The 22,610-nt window shown below is 36.6% G+C and overlaps 1 protein-coding gene across 2 annotated transcripts in view; it reads left to right on the top strand.

The window, feature by feature from the left end:
- Window positions 1-22,610, top strand: part of TAF4B (TATA-box binding protein associated factor 4b) — a 153,985-nt gene that overhangs the window by 114,504 nt on the left and 16,871 nt on the right. Inside the window, exon 15 of one of the 2 annotated variants that reach the window (XM_082698892.1) lies at window positions 17,962-19,850. The exons of the other annotated variant lie outside the window; for it this stretch is intronic. Coding sequence (XP_082555018.1) covers window positions 17,962-18,129 — 168 coding nt within the window. The 3' untranslated portion in view covers window positions 18,130-19,850. Of the gene's footprint in view, window positions 1-17,961; window positions 19,851-22,610 lie in introns of those variants that run through there. 2 annotated transcript variants of the gene reach the window in all.

Here is a 22,610-nt window from a genome sequence, read left to right as displayed (position 1 = left end):
TATTTATATACTGTAGAGGAAATTATCCAAAGGTTTAAGGAGATGAGAATGCTAGAATGGATTTTTCTTTTCTTTTTAAGATTTTATTTATTTACTTATTTGAGAGAGAGAAAGGGTGAGAGTACAAGCAACAGGGAGGAGCAGAGGAAGAGGGAGAAGCAGACTCCCGTCTGACAGAGAGCCCAAAGTGGGGCTCAGTCCCAGGACCGTGGGATCATGACCTGTGTTGAAGGCAGACACTTAACCTACTGAGCCACCCAGGTGCTCCATGGGTTTTGTTTTCCAGAATAAGAGTTGCAAGGTCAAATGAGATGTTTATTATTAAAATTCCTTTTAAATGTTTACTGCTATGCTGTCTGCCAAAATTGAACTAGTTTATATTTCTACCAACAGTATATGAAAGTGTGTATTTATTAGTATCTCAGTCAGTACTGGATATTGTTATTTTAAAACCTTTTTTTAAAAAGATTTTATTTATTTGAGAGAGAAGGGGTGAGGGAGGAATAGAGGGAAAACAGACTCCCCACTGAGCAAGGAGCCCAACATGGGGTTTGATCCCAGCACTGGGGATCATGACCTGATTTGAAGGAAAATGCTTAACCAACTGAGCTACCCAGGCACCCCTGATATTTTCAAAGCTTAATGCCATGTGTTACCTCTTTGCTTTTGGTTAATCAAAGCCCTTTCTATTCTCTCTTTGGAAGAAATGGCGTTTGTATTCACTTACTCATTTATTCATTCACCCAACTGTGCTAGGTACAGTGGTGAGAAGAATAGAACTAGGTCTCATCCTACTTGAAATTTATAGTCTGAAAAAGTTAGTTTTTTTTTATGGCAGCTGTGCTGTATATATGCTTGTCTGGCCTATTCTGCCTTCTAACTGAACATGGCAGGACACCAATGATGAACCTTGTTAACATGGTGGGCCTTTTGGCAGTTGGCCATGGATACTTGTGGTTAAATTGGAAATTAGTATAATGTATATAAAATAACAAATTATCTGGGAAGAGTTGTTGGTAAATCTTTAAGATTCCCATTTCTTCTCCTCAAGTGTTTTTATTGTTACATTCCTCTGTTCCATTAAGTATTTTGCTCACCATTCCTCCCCGGGGGCAAAAATAGTGTTTTCATGATGTTTTATATGTAATATTTGAGGCTTTATAAGCGTTTTTTTTTTCCTTCAAAGCACTTTATTTATAGTTAGCATAATAATGGGTTTATGCTAAGAAAGATTATTTTTTTAACTTATCAAGCCTTAAGATGATTCCTGTAAGATGTCAGGCTTCTAAGAAGAAGTTTTTGAAAGCATGTCCTTATGCATGCCGCTTCTGTAATTTAGCTTAGTGGTTGTTCTCCTCAGATTTCTTAAATTGTAGTATTCTCTCATGACCAGTTATACTGTTATGCTTATTCTCTAATGTATTAGTAGCTCTTTGTCTTAGCCTTGTATCAGCTGTTTGGCTCCAGTTTTAGTGAAGAGCAAGAATGGCCTCTGTGATGTAGGGCTGCCTGTAGTAAATACCAGGCCTTAGAGGGTTTTCCAAAGTGATAGATGAGTGCTAATTAACAACAAACTAATGTTTGTGGGAAAAGTGGTTGGTGATTCCTTTGCTAAGCTTATCTTTCCATAGTTTAAATCTTTTTTTTTTTTTAATTTATTTATTTGAGAGAGAGTGAGAAAGAGCATGAGCGAGGAGAAGGTCAGAGGGAGAAGCAGACTCCCCATGGAGCTGGGCGCCTTGATGCGGGACTCGATCCCGGGACTCTGGGATCATGACCTGAGCCGAAGGCAGTCATCCAACCAACTGAGCCACGCAGGCGTCCCCCATAGTTTAAATGATAGTTAATTTCTCTGTGAAATTTTCCCAAAGTAGATGTTCAGATTATCAATAAATGTCACAGTGAAAACCCAGGTTTACCTGGAAAGCAATATATCTGCCTTAGACACTGCAGCAGTTCTTTCTGATAACATTTAGAATACATTGTTGAATTCCTGTTTGTGCATTTTCCGTAAGAATTCCACAGAGTATTGAAAACAGTAAGTATAAGTTGCTTTCAAAATGTTTATTCGAATTTGTTTGTTTGACTTATCAGACTGCCAGTCTTTCAGATATAATTCACATACCATAAAATTCAACATTTTAAAGTAAACAGTTCAGTAGTTTTTAGTATAGTCCCATGGCTATGCAACTATCTCCATTATTTAATCCCAGAACATTTTCATCACTTCAAAAAGTATCTCCATAGCCATCAGCAGGCACTCCCTCCCAGCCCCTTGCAACCATTGATCTGCTTTCTGTCTTTATGGATTTACCTATTCTGGTCATTCATATAAATGGAATTATATAATATGTGGCCTTTTGTGTCTAACTTCTTTGACTTCACATGATGTGTGCAAGGTCCATCCAAGTTGTAGCATGTTATCAGTACTTCATTCCTATATATGGCCGAGTAATATTCCATTATCCATAAATTGTGTGGATATGCCACATTTTGTTTATCCGCTCATCAGCTGATTGTTTATATACTTGGTTATTATAAATAATGCTGTTATGAACATTCATATTCAAGTTTTATTTCTAGGAATGGAATTGCTGGGTCATATGGTAACTCTCTGACTTTTTGAGGAACTGTCAAACCACCTTGCATAGCGACTGTACCATTTTACATTCCTACTTGCAATGAATAAAGGTTCTAATTTCTCCACGTAATGGTCAACAGTTATTGTCTGGTTTTGGTTTGGGATTTTTTTAGTAGTCATTTCAGTGGGTGTGAAGTGGTATCTCATTATGGTTTTATTTTGTAATTCTCTAATGACTAATAATGTTGGACATCTTTTCATGTCCCTGTTGGTCATTTGTATATTTACTTTGTAGGAATGAAGTCCAGTTAACCCTTTTCTTTTCTTGATTTTGCTGTAGGTGCCATATCCAAGAAAGCATTGCCTAACCCAGTGCCACAAGATTTGTATCTAAGAGTGTTACAGTTTTAGCTCTTATATTTATTTACATTTTTGATCCTTTCTGAGTTCATTTTTGTATGTGGTATGAGATAGATTAAAATTCATTCTTTTGCATGTAGATATCCAGTTGTCCCTGGCACAGGTTTTTTTAAAAGACTTTCCTTTCCCCTTGACTAGTCTTAGTACCCTTGTTGAAAATAAATTAATCATAGATGTATGGGCTTATTTCTGGACTCTATTCTGTTGGTCTGTGTGTCTGTTCTGCCCTTATACAAATACCACAGTGTCTTGATTACTATAGTTCTGCAGTAAGTTTTGAAATCAGAAGTGATTTTTCCAACTTGATTCTTTGTTTTCAAGATGTTTTGGCTATGCTGGGTCCCTTATATTTACATGTGTATTTTAGGATCATTTTTTCAATGCTTGCAAAAAAGGTAGCTGGAATTTTGATACAGATAACATTAAATTTATAGATCATTTTGAGTAGTACTTTCATGGCGGAGGGGAGCAGCAGAGAGGGAAGGAGAGAATCTTAAGTAGTCTCCACATTCCAGTGCAGAGCCCATCACAGACCTTGATCTCACAAAACAGATAATGTTCTGAACCGAAATCAAGAGTTAAGACACTTAAATACCTGAACCCCAGAGAGAATTTTAATCACTATTTCAGTCTCTTGTTATAGGACCATGTGGCATTTAATTCATCTTTCTCTTCTTAGTACTGGGCATGTAGGTGACCTTATATCCATTTTCTAGGTTTAGTCTTGTTCTCAGTATCCATTCTTGAATTCACATATGTCAGTAAAATGATAGTATCCTAACAAACCTTTCTTGTCATTAAATGATTATGTTGTGTTTTGATTACAAGATGAAAAGCAAGTTTGAATATTGAAACTATAAAGCAAATTAGTTAATATTTGCCTGACTTAGCTTAGAATGTTTGATAATTTTCTGCCACAAAGAATACCTTGGGATTATCCTTATTTTTTTTTTTTTCTAAGTCTGAGGTTGCATATTCATGGGCCATTTGTAGGGTTCTGACCAGGCTATTCATCTTCTGGATTTATCAATCCTTTTAGTAGTTTGGTTTCTAATGTTATTTCTTTGTCTTACAGTTTCTTACTATTGACAGTGTTGTCAGTGGTTGTGTTTGGTTTCCTTAATTAGAGATTTCAACAGAATCAGTTGTTCTTTATTCTCCCAAGTTGGTTCTTATATATAACACATAAAAGCATGAACTTTTTTTTCTTTTGGAGATTAAGTAAAGGTAGTCATTAGTTAAATTATCAGCTTTGGAATTAAAATGGTATGGTAGATTAACTCTATTAAGTGGATGATTTTTCATGCTGCTTGCATATGCTTTTGGCCATTAGCTTGTAGACTAGTGATTCTCAACTGAGGACAGTACCTACTCCTCTGGAGTGCTGAGAAATGTGTGGAATATTGTTGTTCTGACAGTCACTCAAGAGTTAGGACTGTGCTACTAGCATTTAGTGGCAGGGTGCCAGTGATACTAAACATTATGCAATATGAGAGGCAGATCCGCCCAGTCAGACTTACTCAGAATTCTAATAACATCCCCATTGAGAAATGCTGAAACTTAAATTTTTTTTTTTGGAGTGTTCTTTTTTTTTTTTTAATTTATTTTTTATTTATTTTCAGCATAACAGTATTCATTATTTTTTCACCACACCCAGTGCTCCATGCAATCCGTGCCCTCTCTAATACCCACCACCTGGTTCCCCCAACCTCCCACCCCCCGCTGCTTCAAACCCCTCAGATTGTTTTTCAGAGTCCATAGTCTCTCATGGTTCACCTCCCCTTCCAATTTCCCCCAACTCCCTTCTCCTCTCTAACTCCCCATGTCCTCCATGCTATTTGCTATGCTCCACAAATAAGTGAAACCATATGATAATTGACTCTCTCTGCTTTACTTATTTCACTCAGCATAATCTCTTCCAGTCCCGTCCATGTTGCTATAGAAGTTGGGTAATCATCCTTTCTGATGGAGGCATAATACTCCATAGTGTATATGGACCACATCTTCCTTATCCATTCGTCCGTTGAAGGGCATCTTGGTTCTTTCCACAGTTCGGCGACCGTTGCCATTGCTACTATAAACATTGGGGTACAGATGGCCCTTCTTTTCACTACATCTGTATCTTTGGGGTAAATACCCAGGAGTGCAATGGCAGGGTCATAGGGAAGTTCTATTTTTAATTTCTTGAGGAATCTCCACACTGTTCTCCAAAGAGGCTGCACCAACTTGCAATCCCACCAACAGTGGAAGAGGGTTCTCCTTTCTCCACTTCCCTTCCAACACATGTTGTTTCCTGTCTTGTTAATTTTGGCCATTCTAACTGGTGTAAGGTGATATCTCAATGTGGTTTTAATTTGAATCTCCCTGATGGCTAGTGATGATGAACATTTTTTCATGTGACACTTAAATTTTTCAAGCACTTCAATAATACTTAAAATTTCTTGAGGTGAATATATTCTAGAGTCTTACAGTATATTCTGGGTAATTTTTTTTATTTACAAACAACTTCCCACATAATGTTAGAATAACCATTTCTTTGTCTACATTCTCTGTACCTGTCATAATATTTGTGAGGATAGAATTCTAACATCACAGTACCTCTCAAACTTTTATACCAAAGCACACTAGACAGTGGGGAAGAGTAACCATAGTCCTTTTTTTTTTTTTTTTTTATAAATTTTTTATTTCTTTTCAGCGTAACAGTATTCATTGTTTTTGCACCACCCCCAGTGCTTCATGCAATCCGTGCCTTCTCTAATACCCATCACCTGGTTCTCCCAACCTCCCAACCCCTGCCCCTTCAAAACTCTCAGATTGTTTTTCAGAGTCCATAGTCTCTCATGGTTCACCTACCCTACCAATTTCCCTCAACTCCCTTCTCCTTTCCATCTGTTTTGGGGGAAGTCTGAAGGAGGGATGACTTTTAAAACTTCCAAGGAACTTTGTACTTGGTTTAAGATCAAGGTGTAACTTACTTCAGTAAGTTGTGCTGGTTTTAATTATAACCACCATCCTAAATCAAGATACAAAATATTTTTATGACTGCAGAAAGTTCTGTCATGTCTTTTCAGTCATTACCACTGCCATCCAACCTTTTATTCACAGTCACTGCTCCAATTTCTGTTACTATAGCTTAGTCTTGCCTGTTTTAGAATTCTGTGTAATTGGGAATCATATGGCAGTGTACTTTTTTAAAAAATTTATTTGACAGACAGAGATCACAAGTAGGCAGAGAGGCAGAGAGAGAGAGAAGGGGAAGCAAGCTCCCCGCTGAGCAGAGAGCCCGATGAGGGGATCGATCCCAGGACCTGGGATCATGACCTAAGCCGAAAGTAGAGGCTTTAATCCACTGAGCCCCCCAGGCGCCCCTACTTTTTTGTTTTTAAATTTTCACTCTGCATTACATGTTTTTGAAATTTATTCACATTGCACATGCCAGCTTTTTAGGGTTGAGTAGTATTCCGTCGTGTAAATGCTCCATAATTTGTTTATTCATTGGATACTTGGGCTCTTTGTAATTTTTTGGCAAGTACAAATACAGCGGCGATCAGCATCCCTGTAAAAGTCATTTTGTGGGCATATGGTTTTATTTCTCTTAGATAAATACTTAGGAATGCAACTGCTGAATCCTAAGATAGATGTAGGTTCAATTTTATAAGGAACTTTAAAGTTTTTCAAGTGGTTGTGCCATTTCACACTCCCTTTAGCAGTGTACTTTTATTTTCATGATGGTGTCTTTGGGAAGAACAGGAGGTTTTAACTTTGATGAAGTGTAATTTATAATTTTTTTCTTTTATAATCACTGCTTTGTATAGCCTAAAAAAATTTTGTGTACCCATGATTTTGAAGATTTTTTTTTCTTAGAATCTCTATATTTTACATTTTAAGTGTTTGATCTTCTAATTTTTATGTCTGATCTGAAGTTAGGGATTCAGGCCAATTAATTTTTATATACAGGTATCTTGTTACTCCATCCCATTTATTAAAAAGACTTACTCCATTTATTGTGGCTTCTATTTAAAATCAATTTACTGTGTATATAGAAGTACATATTCATACTTTATTCTGTTGATCTGTTTTTCTATACTTAATTTTGAAATCCATTAATCGAAATCCCCCAACTCTGTCCCTTTTCAAGAGTGTTTTTGACAATTCTGGGTCCTTTGCATTTTCATACTAATTTCAGAATCATCTTGTCATTTTTACAAAAATGTGTATAAGTATGTTAGGATGGTATTGAATCTATAGATGAGTTTTCAAAGAACTGACATCTTAACTATCTTGAGGCAATATGAGCTTTGTATATCCTTACATTTATATATATCATCTTTAATTTCTCTTCAATGTTTTAGCTTTCTATTTAGAACTCTTCCATGTTGGGATGCCTGGGTGGCTCAGTTGGTTAAGCATCTTCCTTCAGTTCAGGTCGTGATCGCAGGGTCCTGGTATCAAGTCCCACATTGGGCTCCTTGCTCAGCAGAGAGCCTGCTACTCCCTCTGCCTGTTGCTCCCCCTACTTGTGCTCTTGCATGCTCTCTCTCTTTCTCTCTGACAAATAAATTTATTTCTTGTCTTACAGTTTGTTGCTATATATATCTTTTTTAAAAAGTCCATGTCTTTTATTATTTTTGTACATAGATACTATTTTCTTGATGCTATTGAAATGGTATTTTTAAAATGCTGCTTTCCAGTTTGTTGCTAATTATAGCAAATCTTGTATCGTCCAGCCTGCTAAATTTACTTAACACTTCTGGTAGTTTATGGTGTAAATTCCTAAAGATTTGCTAAACAATCATGTTTACAAATCAAAATAGAATACTTCTTTCTTTACAGTCTTACAGCTTTTTATTTACTTTTTCTCGCCTCAGAACACCAGCTAGCATCCCTAGTACTGTGTGGAATAGAAATGGTGAGGGTGGACATCCTTGCCTTGTTTTGATCTTAGGGAATAAGCACTCAGTATTTAAACTTTTAGTATGATTTTGGCTGTAAGTTTTTCATAGAGGAAATTTGTCTCTTCCTAGTTGGCTGAGACCTTTTACAGTAGTAGGTGTGAAATTTTTCCAAAGCTTATCTGAATTTTTCTAATTATCATATGAGTTTTCTCCTTTATTCTCTTAATTTGGTAATTTGTATTTGTTTTTAAATTTTAGCCAGCTTTTTAATCCTGGAATAAATCCCAACTGGTCACAATATAAAATTGATTATACATGTTGCTGGATTCTATTTGCTCTTCATTCATTTTGTTTAGTATTTTTGCTTCTGTGTTCATGAATGATAATAGCCTGTAATTTTAGTTTGTTGTAGTGTCCTTGTTAGTCTGGTTTGAGTTATGCCAGTGTTCTCCCCGCCCCCCGCCGCCTTTTTTTTTAAGTGTTTAAGTGTCTAAGATAGGTCTTATTTCCTCCTTAAATGTTTGATTGAATTTACCAATGAAACCACATGAGCCAGAAGTTCTCCATGTGAAGAACACTCAATACTAGATTTTCTCTTTTTGTGTTTCTTAATATGTGAAAGTTGTGTTTCTCAGTGAGTTTTTGCATTTGCCTAGGTTGTTAAAGACATTCATCTAAAATTATTCTTTGTATCTCGTTATCTTTTAATGTCTGTGGTGTTATCTTTAATTTCATTCCTAATATTGATCAGTTTTGTATTCTCTTTCTTCCTGATTAGTCTAGATAAGGCTTCGTGCGTTTTATTAATATTCTCCAAAAACTAACTTATGGCTTTATTTCTTTTTAAAAAAATATTTGTCTTATTTCCTATGTTATTGATTTCCACTCCTTTTATTTCCTTTCTTCTGCTTCCATTGAGTTTAATATTTTCTTTTTCCACTTCTTGGTTGAGATGAAGGTTGGGTATACTTTTTTATTCTAATATAAACATTTAATGCTATAAATTTGTTAGTTTGTAGGAGTGAAGCAAAAGTAGAAAAGCTGATATGTTGGATATGTTGTGTTTTTATTATCATTATATTAAAAAAAATTCCTAGTTTCCTTTTTTGGTATCTTCTTTGAAATACAGACTGTTTCAGAAGTGTGTTAATTTTAAATATTTGGTGTTTTCATTGTGGTTAGAGAACATATTCTGTGATTTCAATCCTTTTAAATTTTTTGATACCTATCTTGGAGACCTATGATGTATCTTAGGGAATATTCTCTGTGCACTTGAGAAGAATGTATGTTCTTTAGTATTGAGTAAGTGTCTATATAAGTCTTCTATATCCTTATCAGTTTTTTTGTGGCTCCTTGTTACATGGGTTACTGAGAGAGGTTAGTAAGTTGTTTTCTTTTTTTAAAACTATGGTTGTACATTTGTCTGTTTCTACTTATCAGTCTTTGCTTCTTTTATTTGATGGTTATTAGGCATAAACACATTGTCTTTCTGATGAATTTCCCCCTTTTGTCATTGTGAAATTATTTTCATTTCTAGTAATATTCCTTAAAGTCTTATTTTGTTTAATATTATAGCCACACCAAATACTATTATCCTTAGTATTTGCATGGTTTATCTTTTTCTATCCTTTTACTTTCAGCCCATGTCTTTATTTAAAGCTGATTCTTATGAATAGCATGTAATTGAGTTTGTGATTTGTGTCCAGTCTGAAAATGTATTTGAAGTGTTTAGTCTGTTTACATTTAATATAATGTCACTGTGATTGAATTTGGATCTGTCATCTGGCCATTTATTTTCTTTTGTCCCCTCTGTTATTTTGTTTCTCCTTTCCATAATTTGAGTGAATTATATAGTATTTAAAGTGATGTTCTGTATCCTCTGTTGACTTTTAACTATACTCCTCTTTTTTTTTTAATGGTTGCTGTATGTATCCATTGACAGGCATAGTAGATATCCTTAACAGACTACACTCATATACATCATATAAGATGTCAAATTAATTAATACATCATATAAGATGTGAAAATCTTTTAACTTTATAATTCTATTACTTAAGTCCCTCCCATCCTTTGTGCTATTATATCACCTTTTTACTTAAACATATATTTTTTAAGATTTTATTTATTTATTTGACAGACAGAGATCACAAGTAGGCAGAGATGCAGGTGGAGTGGGGGGGAAGCAGGCTTCCTACTGAGCAGAGACCTGATGCGGGGCTCGATCCCAGGAACCTGGGATCATGACCTGAGCTGAAGGCAGAGGGTTTAACCCACTGAGCCACCCAGGCACCCCTCTACATATGTTTTTAACTCTAGTACATTGTTGTTACTTGGTCATAGTCTTTTAAATAGTTTATGAAAATAAAAATGGTTTTTATATTTACCACTTGTAGTGCTTTTTTATTTTTCCTATAAATTTAGTTTCTTTGTAGTATCATTTTCCATCAATCCTATGCAACTTACCAACTCTAGAATTACCAGAGTTTGTTTTATTGTTTTATTTATTTATTTATTTATAAAAGATTTCACTTATTTGTCAGAGAGAGGGGAAGAGAGCATAAGCAGGGAGAGTGGTGAGCAGAGGGAGAAGCAGGCTTCTGCTGAACAAGGATCCCAATGCAGGACTTGATCCCTGCACCCTGGGATCATGACCTGAGCCAAACGCAGATGCTTAACCGACTGAGCCACCCAGGTGTCACTAGAATTACCAGTTTTAAATGAAGCTACTATTCATACTAAAATATATTGTAAATTTACCTTTAGTTGTGAGGCACAACCACCTTTACTGGTATTATTGTAGCTTTTCTTAACATTAAGGTTCTCCAAGGATAAAATCAAAGCTGGTTCTGTAGGAAGAAAAAAAAAGTTAACTGGTAGTCCTTTGAAGTTTTCATAAAGTAATAGGTAAAATTTATCTTTGGAAATGGTTTGAGTTTTCAGAGGACTTTGTAAATGTCTTAACTAAAGGTTAAAGAAAATAACTATAGTGTTAAAAGGAAAGTTGCTACATTTTAGAGTTTAACTATTTATTTGGTAATCTTCTGTTCTTGTGTGTTATATTATTTGGTGGGCTGAAGCATTTTCTTTTTGGAAAGAGTGGCAAAAAAATAGCCTTCAGAGCAAATTCATCTGGTGGCAGCTTGGTGGGGATGAGTGGGTGAGATAAGTTGTTAGAAGGCTGAATAAAGCTTATGAACAGGCCATCAAAGGACTTTACATTTTCTCCCAGATTTATTTGGCTTAAAGCTAAGAATGACCACAGGATCTTGATTATAAAGCCATAATATGGCTCATTTTTATTGTTAATTCCCACAAGTGATGTTACTGAGTGGCACTAGACACATAATCATACTACAGCATTGAATGCATACCAGTTAAGTGCTAAATGCTGTATAACATATTCACAGCTCCAAAATCCCTCCCTTCTAGCAAGTGAGAAAATTAAAGAGGTAGCTGCATTGTGCTGAATGCATGTGACAGTAAAATGAAATTCAGCGTACTACTGAAGTACACAGGACTTGCACCTGATCCTGACCTGGCGTAAGTTTGAATTTGTAGCACTGGGGAAACAGGTACCTGAGCTGAGTTTTAAAGAACTTGGTAAGAGGATGTGATACAAGGATGGGATAGAGAGATTGAGTTCAGGAGGAAAGAATTACCTGTCTTGGAGCAGAGGAAAAAAGTACTCTGTGGCATGTTCAGTAGTTTGGGACAGGAATAAAAAAACGAGAGATGACACTGGGGAGAGGCTTTGGTATGCTCGTGGTGACTCTTATGTCATGCTTGGATACTTGGACAGGTTCCTACAGATTTTTAGCTATTGGAGCATCTTGAGCAGGAAAACAGTGTCATCTGATTTTTATTTTAGAAAGATCATTTCCACTCCAGTGTGAGCAATATTAATACTGGAGCTAAGGAGGTTGCTTAAGAAGATTGTTGAGGTAACCTAGGCAAAAGATAATGACTGTGAAAATATAGAAAATAAAGATAATATAGAAAATATAGAAAGAAGCAGATGATTTGGAAATTGTTAAGAGGTAGAGCTGATAAGTGACAGATGGAATGTAGAGGAAAAAGGGGTTGAGGATGATTTTGCCCAATTTTCGGGCTTGGGCATTGGAGGTGAATGGTATTACCATTCTTTAAATAAGAAAGAAGAGGAGAAAAGAGGACTAACAGTTTGAAACATGAGGAATTTAGGATACATTAAGTTGGAGACTTTATTAGGAAATTAAATAATGAGGTGTGGATTTTAAGAAAGGATACTTTTGGAGAATACTTTCGGAGATAAAGGAGGGGGATTGTCATATTAGCACAGAAGAACCAGACTTAACTTTATATATTTCTTCTAATGACAGAGATATTTTTTCTATAAAAGACTGTTGAAATGTATACATAGAAGTAACAGGATTTTAGGGCAGAAGAAAACATGTAGAGTTGTCAATATTCTGAAATAAAAGGAGTGAAAATGAAGGTGATAAAAGCAGCTCTGTTGCTTCTAAAGTTCTTCTCATTGACCGGCAGAGGGCACTCAATCCTGAAGCTCAGTATTTTTTGCTCTCTGCTGCCCTTAAGGCCTAGAAGCTCAGGTCCTCGGAATACAGGTTTTTAGTGTTCTTCTTACACAAGGCCAGGCATCCAGGATCCTTTTATTTATGCTTGCTTCCAGGGCTTAGAAGATACTTGATTTTTTTCTTGGAGCCAGTCTTCATTCCTTGTTTCCTCCCTGAAGTATAAGACGAGTCCTCACCTTACAAGCTGCCATGGTATATGGGGTTAAGATAAAATCGGGTGCAGAGCCTGAAAATGTAATGAATCTTTGTCTCTATTAAAAAAAATTTTTTTTTGCTTCTTGTTTATTAAGATTCAGGGACACATTGGTGTTTTATTAATCTTCTGATCCAGGGAATAGAATGGAAGAAGTTGATGTTAGCTTCTAGAAACAATATTGATAAACTTGGTTGGGTCTGTAGAGCATCAGGCTCCTCCAGTATTTGATTGGAGGAGCTGATGAAAACTTCCTGTCCTGGGATATATCCTTTGTCCACCTGCCACACACCTGAAATGCCTATTAGTCTACTTTTTACAAAGTAAATGTGGTAGGAGAAATTATTTAAGTTAGTTAGGACTTAACAGAATAGGACATAGGCAGGAAGTTTATTAAAATTAGTTTTAACGAGGGGATGTCAGAAAAGTTCAGGAACTAGAATTACACTATTTCCTGTTTATAAACCTTCAAACCTCCCAACTGACTAATGATTTAATTTATTATAAGAAGGGTTTAACACTTACAGAATGTATATTGTGTGCCAGGCATTGTTCTCATTTAATCGTCAAGACAACACTACAAGATAATCACTGTTACTATCTCTATTTTGCAGATTAAAAAACTGAGGCACAGAAAACTTAAGTAATTTGTGTGAGGTTGCTTATGGAGGAGACAACAGGTACTCACTACTGTTCAATCCTCCTGTATATCTTATGCTGCCTAGCACAGTTCCTTGCCCATAGCAGATGGCCAGTAACCCAGGTAACTTTTCAATTTGAACTAGCATGAAGTTAAGTTGCCATGAATGGCAGCTTTTAGAAAAAGAAGCCCGTAAGGAGTTACTGAGAACTTTAGCAGGATTCTTGAAGCCCCTGGGCTCATAAAGATGTTATATTTGCTTTTCAATTAGTATAGCAGTAATAGAATTTAAGGAAATGTGGAAAAAGAAGTAAACAAACTTTTAAAGGCACAGCACCCACTCCATTAACTTGAGGGAATAAAAGTTTAGATAATGGGTTATTTTTAATTAGTGTTATTCTTAAAACGGTGCAATTTTTCTGAAATTGGTAACTTTATGATATTCAGTTTTTTCTTATTAGAAGAATTCTTCAAAATGCAATTGAACAGTAGTGAAGGCCAACTTTAGTTGACCTAGCAGTAGTAGAGTATATGAACATTTAGGTCTTATTATGATTTTTAAGAACATTTGTTGTATACTTGGTAAGTGAATTATTTCTTTCATCTTTTTCAACCTTTCTCTTCCTTTTTGCCCGCTTTTTATCCACGTGAAGAATCCAAGTTAAAGAATATCCTCATATAGGAAGATGATTGGGGAAACACCCTATTTCAGAAATAAACAGTACGTTGTCACAGGGTCTGGCTTTTTTTGTTTGGTTGATTTTTGGTTTTTGGTTTTTGGTTTTTTTTTTTAATGGCTTTAAGTTAGGCATGCATTAGCCACTCTCTTAACCATGTATAATTGAGAGCTTAGCTGATTATTCTGGCCAGGTCATTGTGAAACTGACAAGTCAGACTGTAGTCATCCCCATACCGTAAGCATAGGAATAAAAAGGCTATATATATGTATCCATGTTCAAGAAAGATTGACTTTCTTAAGTGTGTCACTGTTTGGGAGAAGAGGATGCTATCACCTTTGTAAAGTTGTGAATTATGAAAGATATTTCTGTTGGGTTACTGAATGTCCCTTGAGGTTTGTTTCATTTATAACATTGCCTCAGGCCTTCTGCTACATCCTGTTGGAATGACCTTCTTTTCAACCCCGTGCTGGCAGCTGTAATATGGCTCTTTCTCCTGAATCCTATAGGCTTGTCACATGACAAACATGAACTGTGACCCCTTTGTTCTTCACCCAGATGATTTGGTTTCTTTAATTTTTTTCTGTTTAACATTTTTGTCTTATTTCCTTTCCTCTTTTTCCCTCTTTGCTCCCTTTTTTACTTCCTACCTAGACACGGGTTATTGGGGTGTTTGGGGAGTATTTTAGGTTTTTTATTAAAGTATAATACTGATGCAGAAAAGCACACAAATAAGAGCTCACTGAATTTTCACGGCACATGCACACTCATGTAGACAATACTGCAGTCTAGACAGAGAACATCACCAGAACCCCAGATAACCCTCTCCTATCTCCTTCTGGGCACTGCTCCTCTCCCCCCAAGGGGAATCATTGTCCTAATTTCTGTAGCTCTGAACTTCATAGAAACGGAATCAAACTCTTTGTATTCCTTTACGTCTGGAACCTTTCATTTCAACTTTTGCAGTATTCATCCATGTTACTTGTTACTACTGTGTAGTATTCCATTTGGATAAGTAGTCCACAACTTACCTCTGCCAAATGGGCATTTGGATTGTGTCTTGTTGAGGGCTCCTATGAATAATAGTGCTAAATGCTCTCATACATGTTTTTTGGTGAACATATGATACAGTTCTGGGTACTTACATAGAAATGGAATTGCCAAGACATCGTGTATCCAGCTAGCCATTTAATTTCTAAATTCACATAAAACACTAAATGACTGATTTTTAGGTAAACTCTTAGTACTTGAAAATTTATAAACAACTGTCGATTCAGCTTTAGCATATTACATCTAATTTTTGGCTAAGAAAAGTGCCTCTACTTAAAGGTACTATAGTTTAAAAATAAAATAAGTGTACTGTAGTTTTAAACAGATAATTCCTGTATACAACAAAATTGCCACTCACTGCCCATGATGTGTTTTATTAACTCTCTTCCTAATGTGTGTTTTTTTAATCCAGTTTTCCAAAGCTGAGTTCTTGGTCCATTCCTGCAAAAATCTTCTTTTTACTTAAGATTTTTGTTTATTTATTTGTAACAAAGAGTGCATATAAGCAGGAGGAGTATCAGGCAGAGGGAGAAGCAGGCTCCCTTCTGAGGAAGGACCCTGATGTGGGACTTGATCCCAGGACCCCAGGTTCATTACCTGAGCTGAGGCATCCCTTCTTAAAAATGTTATGAAAATATTGTGATAGTGATAGTTTACAGTAGTTAAGGTTACATCTATGTTATACCACCCCTAGGTGGCAACGTTAATGAGTATAGAAATTTGATTGTGATATCATATTCCCTCCAAATTGCAAGGCATCTTTCAAGGAAATTTTATTTGACCATCAGATAAAGTGCCCCTCAGTCATTTGTGGAACATGCACGGAATTAAGTTGACTTGGTTTGACCATGGTGTTATTGGATACCTTAAAAAGGATTTCTTTCTCCTTCATCAAAACAAAGCAAAGCAAAACAGAAATGTAGAGGAAATAATTAAAATTTGATAGTTATAAAAGGGTAGTTACGGAACCAGATTTGCTTTCTATGTAAGGTAAATATCTTTTCTTATATAAGTCTTTTGGAGGGTGAAAGGAGGGTTACCAACCCTATCAAGATGTTTTTGGAAACAAAGTATGATTTTTAAAAAGTAGGACAATAAAGGATTTCACCTTTATAGAATTATCCTTTGGGGGTACCAGGGTGGCTCAGTTGGTTAGGCTGCCTTCTGCTCAGGTCATGATCCCACGGTCCTGGAACCAACCCCAGGTAGGGCCTCTTGCTCAGCAGGAAGCCTGTTTCTCTCTTTCCCTCTGCCTGCTGCTCCCCTTGCTTGTGCGCTCTCTCTCTCTCTCTCTCTCTCATTCACTCACTCTCTACCAAATAAATAAAATCTTTAAAAATTATCCTTTGTTTGGGGGCGCCTGGATGGCTCAGTGGGTTAAACCTCTGCCTTTGGCTCAGGTCATGATCTCAGGATCCTGGGATTGAGCCCCGCATCGGGCTCTCTGCTCAGTGAGGAGCCTGCTTCCTCCTCTCTCTCTCTCTCTGCCTGCCTCTCCACCTACTTGAGATTGAAATAAATAATATCTTTTAAAGAAAAATTATCCTTTGCTTGAAAATTCTGTATTTTTCATTTCTTTTTCCAGTTTTTTTCTTTGTCTTAATACTGTTGTGTAGACACTAATATATAGAAAACTGTCTTAGTATAGGTGTATTGGGTTTCATTCATTTTTGAATGCCATTTAGAGCCCACATTGGTTGATAGTCCCTATCTTCAAAAAGCTTATGATCTAGTGGATATGTAGTAGTGATGGTAGCATATACAAATTACTGTAATACTATATAAGGTAATTGCTACGGTGAGAATTCCTTTGGTGGGGGGAGGCAAGAGGGGCGCCTGTGTCGCTCAGTTGGTTAAGCAACTACCTTCAACTCAGGTCATGATCCTGGAGTCCTGGAATCGGGTCCCACATTGGGCTCCTAGTTCCACGGGGAGTCTGCTTCTTCCTCTGACCTTCTCCTCACTCATGCTCTCTCTTGCTGTCTCTCTCTCTCAAATAAATGAAAAAAAAAAAAAAAAGAAAGAAAAAGAAAAGAAAAGAAAAGTAGATTGGTCTGGAATGGCCTTTTGCAAATCTCTATCTATTGGCCAGAGTTAAGATGCTTTGTAAAGGAGCAGTGGGAAGTGAGCCTGTAGGGATGCCAGGTGATGAGTTTGTACCTGATTTGGTAGATAATATAGTCCAGTGACTAAGAGCACTCACTTCAGATCCAATTAGAAATTGAGTCACAGTTCAGTTCTGCTGTGTGACTTTATACAGGTTGCATAACCTGTCTCAGCACAGTTTTCTCATTTGATAAATGGAGACAGCACCCATGCAATGTGCTGCAGTGTTAAATGAAAGCAAAGGGATCATGCGTGGGAGGTGAGTCCCATAGTTACCAGTTTAACAAGTGCTCAGGTAACTGCTCTGGGTAGTGGTGAGCCGTGAGAGATTTCTGAACAACAGAACGGTGGGATGTGAGCCGTGTAGGGTGCTTTTTGTTTTTATAATTGATACACAAGAGACTGCACACAGTCTGGTAGGTTTCTTTACATACACCTATGAAGTCATCACTGCAACTGAAATAATGACCACATCCATCACTCCCAAAAGTTTTATCTAAGACCTTTAAAGAGGAAGGTCTGGCCTTCGGTACACAGCGAAGAATGGGGTAAAGTCAAGCCTAGAAGGGGAGAAATCAGTTAAGAGCCTGTCTCCATGGCCCAGGTGAGAGAGAGAATGAATGAGGTCATGAACTGGTGTGGCAGTTGGCCTTCCCCCATGAGGTGGGGCTGCTGGGGGACAGGGTAGAGACTGCTGCATCACTGTAGTCTCTCCAGCACCTAACTCAGTGGCCAGAAGCTAGTCAGCTCTTCATTCTGAAGACAGCTTTTCCCTTTATGAGAGATCACTTTCTTTAAACCTTTATTTCTATTTATTCTGTTTAGGGCTTGAAAGACAATCTTCTTGCTTCTGGGACATCCAGCCTGACAGCTACCAAACAGTTGCTTCGTCCAAGAATCACAAGAATCTGTCTCAGGGACTTGATATTCTGTATGGAACAGGAAAGGGAGATGAGGTATTCTCGAGCTCTATACCTTGCCCTTCTGAAGTGACCACTGCACTCTCCATCCAGATCCTTGCTGTTTACTGCCAAAGAAGACATAAAGAGCACTGTTGCACCCTCCTGAAGTTTCAGTTTCCGGAAAATAATCACCAGTAGGGAAGACTATTGTTTACAGCTATAAACTTTTATTAAATCTTATTTATACATCCCATGGGGTTCTTAATGATTAGAATTCAACTTTGTCTTCTGGAAATTGGTTAATGAAACACAGTTTATACAGACATAGGCTTCTGCCTACCTGTACATTTAATTACAGCAAATCAAGGCCCTGTTTGGTACCACCTGCTTCATTTGCCAAACTGTTAACAGGTGAGGTGATTTCCCTAATACAGCCAGCATTAAGATGCAAGGGAAAGAAAGGAAGAATAACTCCTTACCAAGCAAACTGAATTTCGTCCTCTACTAAACCTGTCTCAAGGTGTTAGGTTTTCTGGGCTGGGATCAGAAGTTGCATAGCTGATTCTGACAGTCACCTTCTGTAGTTGCAGGTGATGAGCCACAGAATAGGGTTTGTGGTGACTTTGATCAGCTGCATCCCAATGTTGTCAAAACTGAGGCAAATGGGAATAGTTTGTGCCTGAGGTTGCGGTTCTCTGGCTCATCACCATATGCTGCTTCTGATACCGAATGAGGGGACATTCTTGTCTGGGAAACTGTAAAACAGGAACTGCTGATATACCTCACTGGAAACTGGGAAAGGTGGGAAGTATTGGAAGGAATGAAGGGGCATTGCATTTCGCCTGAGGAGGGGAAAGTGAAATTGGAATCCCAGAGTGGGAAGTGTGCTGCGGTGCCCCCTCCATTCTGGGGGTGAGATTGGCACTCCCAACACAGCTGGTATAGGTTTTGTTGACAGGACAAAATCACAGTCCAACCAAAAAGGAAAATGTAACAAACATTTTCAAATTTGTAGTATTTCAAAAGGAAGAAGTTATTTTTTTGTTTTGTGTATTGTTTTAAATCTCACAAAGGATAGTTTTGTGAAATCTTTTTCGTTACTGCAAGTTTTAAGCATCTTGTTGCATTTAAAAAACGCTAATTGATGATTAGAAATTTTTAACAATAGGACTCCATTTTGGATTCAGTACTCAAAAGGTAATGTCAGCATTGCATTGTTGGAGCTCTTGTCTTTAAATGTATGAAGAGAAGCATGTGATATATATATATATATATATATATATATATATATATATTCATCTGAGAAGGAAGCTGATGTTTTGTAAAGCAAACCCTCTTTATTTTTTTTTTTTTTAATTCCACCGTTGTGGCATGTAGCTGTGAAAAGTAATAGCTATATTTAGAATCACATAAGAAAGAACCAGTAAATCCTCCAGGAAGGTTTTAAAACAAAACAAGATAGCTGCTTTTTAGGAAAAGAATTCAGGGGGAAAAATACACCTCTAGTATGTTACTCCTCATCCTGTTCTTCCCATCAGGACTGTTACGGCCATGTTCTATATGGTAGTAAATGCTAAATTGTCCACATTTTTTTGTTTCAGCAAGTTATTGTGTAAAATGCTATAAATTATGTATATGTTAAAAGAATACTTTCAGAAGAGATCTATACCCAAAGTTGTTTTTGTATATTTAAATGCTTAGCTTTATTTTTTGTAAAGTGCAGCATATTCCCATATTTGTGTATAATCTTATTGATCAGATGCTTAAAATTATTTCAAATACTTCATTAAAATAATTATTTTATTATAAGAATAACTTTGCTCATTCCCTGACTTTGAAAACCAGTATCTTTAGTAGTAAGCCCCCACAGCTGGGGGCCGGGCAGTGGCTCTTTCTTGGCTTTGATTGTTACTTACTTTGGAGTATCAGCATTAGAACCTGACTTCAAATCCAAGTTACTGTATCACTTTCTTTGGAATAGTTATAGATTTGCATGCTATTTGACTCACAAAGAAAGCTAAGCGTAGTCATTATAAAAGCTTTTCTTGGGCCACTGGGGTTTTCTTATTAAAGTATTCTTTTTCAAAATTTATTTTTAATATATATTATTTAAACTTTGTGTTATGAAGTGTATTTTACCCACCAAAGAACAAATATGGTGTATCCAAAGTATTCTTCTGCTCAGTTTGCAAAATGGTGGCCTTGGGGTAGATTCGATCTATACATGCATTCTCTGTGACTTATACAGTGCCTCCCATGTTTTAATTTACAAAAATCTATATTTCCACTTCTTTTGAAAACTCAGAAGGTTTGGAATCATTAGGTATATCCTTGTGTATGGTAATCCTCTGGAACCATCTAGTACCTACTAACTTTAGACTTGGGGGCATAAGTTTACCTTCCCTTGTCTGAACTCTTTAAGTATTAAAGTTTGTGATCCTCTGCTTCAATTTTTATCTTGGGTGATGATCAGTAAGAGTAAAGTACTGGAAACTCTCTTACCCTTTTCTTTTTTAATCAACTTTATGGAGATATACTTTATATATAAATATAAAATTCTGCTATATTCCACCCATTTACATTTAATGTGACTGACCTTTTAAATTGTTTCCTCTTGAGTATCTTTAAGATCCAAGATCCTTCTAAAAGAGAGCAACATTTAACATTCTTTTAAAGCCTGTATTTCTTAAAACCTGCATTTGAGGTGAATTTTGTTTTGTTAGAATTTTGGCAAACTTTATTTAGAATTAATGCCATTTATACTAATTATGTCATAGTCGCAGCAAAGAACACAAGTAATATTAGGGCATATTTAGAAAAACAGGGAATCAAGATCTCAGGCTGATTAAGTTGGACTTTATCTCTATTCTTAGTTGTATAATGAACCAACTTGTGTTTTTAAAAGTCTGACCTCAACAATACTTGGTGACTCTGCATGAAATAAAAGTACAATATATCATATGTTTATATACAACCTGGTAGCTAGTTTTTATTTTATTGTTGTTAGCACTGTTATCTTTTCAGGTACTTTCATACTCCTCCCTGAACAGAAAGGACCCCCCCCCCCAACGTGGGTGTGGTTTACATATGATCCAGTATCTTTTTCTCTGACTTTTTAACCACTTCTCTGTAATTTTATGGGCATTTCAGTTGTATTGCATTGACACATTTACTTTTTTTCTGAAGTTGTTTCACCAGTTAAAAATTGGTCTACAGTAGAATTTCTTCGCCATATTTTTCTTTTGGGAAACATTAAGACATTGCTATACAGGTAAGCAACCTACAGTTCACCACTGTATACAGGAACACCGACTGGTAGGTGAGAGGAACAGACTTGTAACAGTAAAAGGTTCAGAATTCATGTGGACCTAGCACTTTGAATATTTGTAGGAAGAAAATACTCCCTAGGAACTCATTTTAAGATTTTGACTTTGTGGGTAGACCATGAGAGCAGTTTTAATGGCAGCTCTTATCCTTTAAAGTTACAATGCCAGGTTGACTCTCTTCTAAGTTTTCTTCTTGTAGGTGGTATTGAAGCAACACTGCCTTGGCTGCCTATCTCAGTCTTGCCTCTTACCAGTTGTGTGACCTTGGGCAAAATATTTAAATTTTCTGTGCCTTCGTGTCCTCATCTGGAAAATAAAAGATCCTAAGGAAAATGAAAAAACCATTAATATTATTGGTGCATTTCTTCCTATTAAAACACACACACACACATGAGCGGGAGGAGGGTCGGAGGGAGAGAATCCCTCAGCAGACTCCCCACTGAGCATGGAACCCTGTACCCGAGAAGGCTCGATCCCAGGCCCTCAGGATCATGCCCTGAGCCAAAACCAAGAGCCAAATTCCCGACCAACTGAGTTACCCAGGTGCCCCACTTCCTTTTTTTTTTTTTTTTTAACAGTATGCTTTTTTTTTTCTGTGTTAAATCTGTAGAAGTTTTGGTAATATTATCAATCCAGCTTTGTATTCTTTCCTACATACCATTGGAAATGCTGGGAGAAAATGAGAAGAAAAACACAAATAGGAGAATAAAACTTTGCTTTCAAAATCTGCCCTTCAAACCATTATCAAGGCCATGTTTCTCATTTCCTCATATAGCATTTGGATTTGTTTAAAATTATTTTAATTTGTTGTCCTTAGGGGTGAAGTGAAGTACCTTTTAATCTCACCACTGCTTGCTTTCACCATCTACACAATAAGGTAACTAGGAAGGAGAACTGCCATAATTCTACCTAAGCTGTTTATTAGCACATTGAAAACTAGTATGGAAATGTTACCCATGAGGTTTAGGCTATTGGACTAGTAACTTCTGTTTGTAATTTTAGTGGAGGCTTTTGTCTGAAGAAGAAGGAAAGGTTGGCTTCTTGATGAAATCTTCTATCTTACACCTTCACCTTCCTGAAGAAAAACATGCATTGACTTCATTGTATTTAGTGGTCTCCAAAGAACCTTTAAACCTGCAGATGGCAGTATGAATGTCTCACTGGGTACTCCTCAGCAATGTTAATTCCTATAGAAGTAGACAGTGGTCACCTCTAACGTGGAGGAGAGCAAGACAGTTGGATAAAT

The sequence above is a fragment of the Mustela nivalis genome (genome assembly GCF_964662115.1).
Source record: "Mustela nivalis genome assembly, chromosome: 14".
Lineage (NCBI taxonomy): Eukaryota > Metazoa > Chordata > Mammalia > Carnivora > Mustelidae > Mustela > Mustela nivalis.
This window is presented reverse-complemented; position numbering and strand designations above follow the sequence as displayed.